At 37.9% G+C, this 6,601-nt stretch overlaps 1 protein-coding gene across 3 annotated transcripts in view; it reads right to left on the bottom strand.

The window, feature by feature from the left end:
* Positions 1 to 6,601, bottom strand: part of VCAN (versican) — a 138,602-nt gene that overhangs the window by 108,919 nt on the left and 23,082 nt on the right. For all 3 annotated transcript variants that reach the window (XM_069085061.1, XM_069085059.1, XM_069085062.1), the window contains one exon: positions 1,923 to 2,097. In XM_069085061.1, coding sequence (XP_068941162.1) covers positions 1,923 to 2,097 — 175 coding nt within the window. The remainder of the gene's footprint in view (positions 1 to 1,922; positions 2,098 to 6,601) is intronic.

Raw genomic sequence — 6,601 nt, 5'->3', positions numbered from 1 at the left:
TATAAAAATATATATATATATATATATATATATATATATATATATATATATATATATATAAACTGCCTGTCAAATGACCATGAAACCCTTTCTTGAAGACTCAAAGAGAGGGGGAAGCTCCTACCTTCTGAGGCAACCATTTCACTTTGGGAAAACTTGAATTATTAGGAAATTTTTCTTACATCAAACTGAAATTTGCATCTTTGCATCTTCTACCCTTTGCTCTGAGTTCTGTTTGTTTGGGCCAAAAAGAATCAGCCTAATCTCTCTTCCATAAGATAACGATTCATTACAAACATTTTCACTATTGAAATACTTCAAATTCACTGGCATATTCCACCCACCCCCCTTCAAGTCTTCTCTCTTCCAAGCTGAAAAATATCCCCAATGATTATCATTACATGATCATCATATGCCTTGAGTTTGAAACTTTTCCCCATCTTGGTTGCCATCCAGCTTCTCTGGGTCTTTTCTAAACTATGGTATCCAGAACTGGAAAAAAAATATATATATATATATGTATTCTAATTGTTTTCCAACTAGTGCAAAGTTCAGTGGAATGATCTCCCCCTTATTCCTTGGAGGTCATGCTTTGCTAAGTTTGCAATATGTTTCTTGGCTGTTACAACACACTGTTAACTGATTGAGCTTGCAGCTCACCAAAAATCCCTGATCTTTTTCCGGCAAACTGCTATCCAGCTATGTATCTCATATTATGGAGTTGATTTTTTTAAGCCAAGTGTAAGATTTTACATTAATCACTATCAAGTTTTATCTTACTCGATTCAGTCTAATATCCTAACCTATCTTTTTAAAATCCTGTCTCTCTTATATGAGCCAATATAAAGTGACTAGGAGAACAATATCATAACAATAATCAACTGTGAAAGACTCAGCTGCTCTGCTCAATATAATGATCATGACAATTCCAAAGGACTCATGATGAAAAACGCTATTCACCTCCAGAGACAGGACTGATGAACTCTGAGTGAAGATTGAAGCATATTGTTTTTCACTTTATTTTTTTGCTTTATTTACAATGTGACTGAAGTGTAAACGTTTTGCATGACTTCAAATATATAATGGGCACTGTATTTCTTATTTTCTCAAGGGTTGAGCAGAGGTTCAGAGGGAGAGAATTTAGAACTGAAAATTTAAAAATTACATTTTTTGAAAAAATAAAATAAAAAATTCTCTGTCTTCGACCTACTAGCTATTCCTCTCAGTTTTGTGCTACCAGCATGTTTTATAAGCATACCATCTTGACATTTATACAACTCAATAATTAAAAAAAAAACAAAATAAAACATCAGAACAAGGCTAAGTACAAATCCCTAAGGCAATCAGAGAAGATATCTTTTAGTGTTGACTCATTAACTATTATCCCAAATCTATCATCTAACCCATATCACCCTTTTCTACAAAAATAATATAAAAATTTATATCTAATTCTGTTAAAACCAAAATAAACTATGTCAACAATATTCTTTAAATCTACCATTTTAATAGCCCTGTAGAAAAAGGAAATGAGTTTCATCTAGAACAATGTGTTCTTGATGAAACTACGCTTATACCTGGTGAACATTGTTTCCTATTCTAAATTTTCACCTGTCATCCCTTTAAAAACATACTCTAGTGAATAGAGCACTGGCCCTGGAATCAGGAGGATCTGGGTTCGGATCCATCTTCAGACACTTAACACAAAAATTAGATGTGTGACCTTGGGCAAGTAACTTAACCCCAATTGTCTCCAAAAAGCATAAAAGTTATATACATATATATATATATATACTCTAAAAGAACTAAAGTCAAGAGGGGGAGGGGGAAAGAGGAATTGGAAGAAGGAAAAGACACAAGAGGGAGAAAGAGACAGCAGATGTCTGGATAGTTGAAGTCTGGACTGTCTGCGTTGGATTTCTCACCTCACAGTTTGGTCAGACAACCAGCCTGCATCACATTGCTCAAATCCATCTTCATATGCAGCTTTTAGTTGGTCAGGGTTTGCTATTACAGCACCATTAGCCAAGCAAGCTTGTTGAGCTTTCTCAAAATTTAGAGTATACCTGCTTGTTGCAGCTCGATAATGAAAAACAACCCCTGTAAAGAGAGTAGAACACCATCAAGTGATTAAGGCTGTACTAAAGTTTCTCACCATAATATGTTAAATTTCTCACTGGGGTAATATGCTTGTATCTAATTAAATAGTGATCATAATGTGATGGCCTCATCACTTTAATTTCTTGTACTTAGATAAACCTAATTAAAAAACAAAGAGAGGTCACAGATGGGCTGAGCCAGCCTCCTCCGTTAGAAATTAGAATACATTAGAAACCTACTCATGGTATAATTTAACATTCCCAAATGCCACCGTCATCGCAAATCCACCATTAAAGATTTATTCCTCTGATTTGAGCTCTGTTGTATCCAGACATCATCTTTCAAAGTGTAAACATGAGGCCATTAGGTGGTACAATGGATAAAGTATGGGCCTGGAGTCAGGAAGATCCGAGTTCAAATTTAGCCTCAATACTTCCTACCTGTGTGACCCTGGGCAAGTCATTTAACCTCTATCTGTCTCATTTTTTCTGTTTGGTTTTAAATCCCTTCACAACCTGCCCCTCTCAGTCTTTCCAGTCTTCTTATATACCCCACCCCATACACTGTGATCCAATAACATCAGTCACCTTGCTGTTCCTCAAACAACACTCTCCATTTCCCAATTCCAGGCATCTTCTCTAACTACTCCCCCATACCTGTCATGTTCCCTTTACTCATCTCTGCCTCCTGGCTTCCTTCAGTCCTAGTTAAGACCCTGTCTTCTACAGGAAGCTTTTCCCAATATCTTTTTAATTTTAGTGGCTTCCCTTTCCCGTATCCAGTTAATGCTATGTATAGCTTGTTTGTACACAGTTATTTAAATATTGTCTCCCACGTTCAACTGGGAACTCCTTGAGAGCAGGGATTATTTTTTGCCTTCAGTAAACCTTTACCTCCTTTACAATTTTGCTAAGAGCTGACTTAGCAAATGGGTGTGAAATGCCCACACTGAACAGTCACCTGAATAATATGTATTCCTTCTCCTTCATAGGAATATGATACGATAGACAAAACTGAGATACATACTCTGTCTGCCACAAATGCTGAATTAACCTGGACAGAAGAGCAAGTTTTCATCTGTAAAACTTTAACTTCACAACATTCTTCAAAGAAATGCAGGTTAAAAGTATGACTACTGGGGAGGCTAGGTGGTGCAGTAAATAGAGTACCAGCCTTGGAGTCAGGAGGACCTGAGTTCAAATTCGGCCTCAGACATTTAACACAAAAATTAGCCATGTGACCTTGGGCAAGTCACTTAACCTCAATTGCCCTACCTTTCCCCCTCCAAAAAGCAAAAAAAAAAAAAAAGAAAAAGAAAAAGTGTGACTACCATCACACAGGATGACCACAACACAGGCCATACCTTTTTGGCCCTTGTTAGTGCCTACATAGACTGGCACATAATAGGGATTTAATAAATGCCAGTTGTTGACTCCACTTAGACTTGGTTTTCCCTAACTTGTCACTTAGACCCTGGTGGAGCCATTTTTCAGTGAGGCGATGTGTGGCTATCTAATTAGATAGCCTCATCATTTTAATTTCTGTTAAGCACAAGACATGAGACAGGATTAGGGATTAGACCTGAGGAAAAGTCCCTCAACAATTGCAAATGGACACTCTCTTTGCAATGTATAGTCTCAGAGATTTGCCTGGGGCACTGAGAGGTTAAATAATTACCAAGGGTCACACAGCCTTTGTCTGTGTGTATGAAAGACACACATACACAGAAGTTTGAACCAAAGAAAACACTTAAAAAGAAGAAAAAACAAAAACCCAAGGTTGTCAAGCAGTTTCCCAAATAAGGTGGGTCAACACTGCACAGTAACAGATCAGTTACTAATGGTCTGGAAGGGGCACTGGGAAGGCCCTTAGGTATATGTTCCCCCAGTCCAGTTCCAGAGCTATGATCTTCATGTGACCATCCTGGGATGCTCAGAGCCTAGCAGTGAATTAAAGCAAGCAACTGGGTATAGAAATGCTGATTTCTTTTACATTTTCTTATCCTTCTTTCCACATGACTGCTCCCTGGGACTGAGCAATCCACAGGGATTAGGATCTGGAGGCAACTAGAATTTAAAGCAGACAAGATTCTATCAGCAGTCACTTTGCCCTGCGAAGGCTGAGTTGTTCAATTGTATCTGATTCTTCAGGACCCCATGGACCATATTGTCCATGTGGCTTTCATGGCAAAGATACTAGATTCCATGCCTTTCTCCAGTGGATTAAGGCAAAAAGATGGTAAGTGACTTGCCCAGGGTCACACAGCTAGCAAGTGTCTGAGGCCAGATTTGAACTCAGGTCTTCCTGGCTCCGGGCTCAGCATTCTATCCACTGAGCCATCTGGCTGCCCCAGCTGGGGTTACCACTTATTTATTAGAATGATGGGTCACTTCATACTTCTCTCCCCCAGCTACCAATTTCTAGAGATTGCCAAGCACCTGGAAGTGGTCTGCTTCTGACAGTCTGGTATCCAGATATTGGTTAGACAGAGGGGGCAATTATTTAGCACAGGGTGCTTGTACCTTCTGTATCCATTGCTTTGGTTTCCTAGGACAGTTGACACTGAGGCACTCAAGTTTTACTTTCTAATCTTAGAAATTTGTCAAAGGGATCAAAACTTCATAGAGTGACCCAGGTTTGTTTTTGTAATTCTCTCTGAACCCTCCCTAACTCTAACCATTTTTTCCTCCTTTTTCTCTTATGAAGTAGTTTGGAAGACCATGAGGTTCTCCACCTTTAGTCCTGGTTGTTCATAGTATTTTCTCTCTCTCTCTCCTTTTTTTGCTTTTTGGGGGGCAATTGAGTCAAGTGACTTGCCCAAGGTCACACGGCTAGTTTGTGTGTGTGTGTGAAGTGTCTGAGGCCAGATTTGAACCCAGGTCCTCCTGACTCCAGGGCTGGTGATCCATTCACTGTGCCACCTAGCCGCCCTTATAGTATTTTTTTGCTCTTTTAATAACATCAACATTTATTCCCTACTCTAAATCTATGGTATGTGACAGTGTGATTCTGATAAGCAGCTAACTTGATGTAACATTATCTTTCCATTGATAAGCTCCAGTGACCAGCCCCAATAGAAAGTCTTGCATGGCCAAGAAGGAGATGTACTGCCTGACCAAAATTAACTTTGCAGTTTGACCATCTCCAATTCATGAATGCATTTGTCATTATGAACTTTTCTTCTTGCTTATGTTTCCGATCTCATGCCCTTGCATAAAATGACACAGAAGATGAACATCTCTGTACAATCTGCCTCCCAAAAGTTCATATCACTGTTACTTTTTTGAGAAGTTTGTTTTTAAGGTTTCAATACATGGTCTCCAGTCATTTTAAGGCCTCAGAAAGAATTTCTGCATTCTTCTTACTCTGACCTAAAAATTAAGCTTTGACGTCTTTGCATTTAGAACTCATGTGCCACTGATGATTAGGTAGACAAAAAAGGGGTCTCTGCGATGAATGGAGAATATATTAGTATGTTTAGGACTCTGGAATAATTACAAGACCCCATGGGGCTAAAGAGATTAAGCACAAGATTTTCAGTGTTTCAGAAGCAAAAGAGACAAATCCATTGTTTGCTTTTTAATGCTCAGAAACTTCTTTTGAGATTGTCCTTTGTGCAAAACAAAATAAAGCAAAAAGCGACTAACTTGGGACTAATTTGGGAATAAACACTAACTTACAAATAGAATAGAAAAGGCCTCAGTTTTTCAGTGAGCTTTTGGCAAGCACAAAAACAGAATTATGGAAGAAAGCAACTGAATCTGTAGGCAAAAGGATGTGCAGGGAGATGTTTTTCTGCATCTGAAATGCAAAGTATTTCCTTTCTGGCAACACAAGAAAGAGTTTTAATAAATATCCCTATACATTTCTGAAAGTTAAATATTTTATAGGAAAACTGATGGAAGAAAATTCATCTGCTACAACTTGCCCCAGCATTACAATTCTGGGTAGAATTCACCAAGATCTAAGAGTTTTGTCATTCAGCACAGACCCAATAAATAGAATTATTTCTATTTATTAATTTAAATATTTAAATCCTATACAAACCATGATTGGGAAAGGGAGAAATTTCCCTTTAAGAGACACAAGAAGGAATAATTAATGAATTAACGTTTTCAGACATTTTCTTCCTTCTGCTCTGCTGCTATTTTTATATAATTCCAGTTCAATATTTATTGAGCTTCTGCTATGTGTGAGGCACAGTGCTAGACACTGCAGCATTTAGTAAGGATTGTAGTGAAAATCAAATGGAAAGCTACATAGAAGCACCACATAAAAGATCAAATGTGTTTGCACTTTAAAGTTTGCAGAGAAACAATTGGTCCTCACAACAATCCACAAGGTCAATTCTATTATTGCTATCATTTTGCAGTAATGTATAAATGTATGTCAAGGACCTATAATTATTTTGCCGTGGGAGAGTGAACTCCCCATCCCTAGAAATCACAACCCAAGAAAAATTTAGTCTTTGAGAGTTTTATGAAGTTGCATTTAGCTGATTTTG

This window comes from Petaurus breviceps, unplaced genomic scaffold, assembly GCF_028583685.1.
Source record: "Petaurus breviceps papuanus isolate PSGF00001 unplaced genomic scaffold, PetGlider_PUasm1.0 175, whole genome shotgun sequence".
NCBI lineage: Eukaryota > Metazoa > Chordata > Mammalia > Diprotodontia > Petauridae > Petaurus > Petaurus breviceps.
This window is presented reverse-complemented; position numbering and strand designations above follow the sequence as displayed.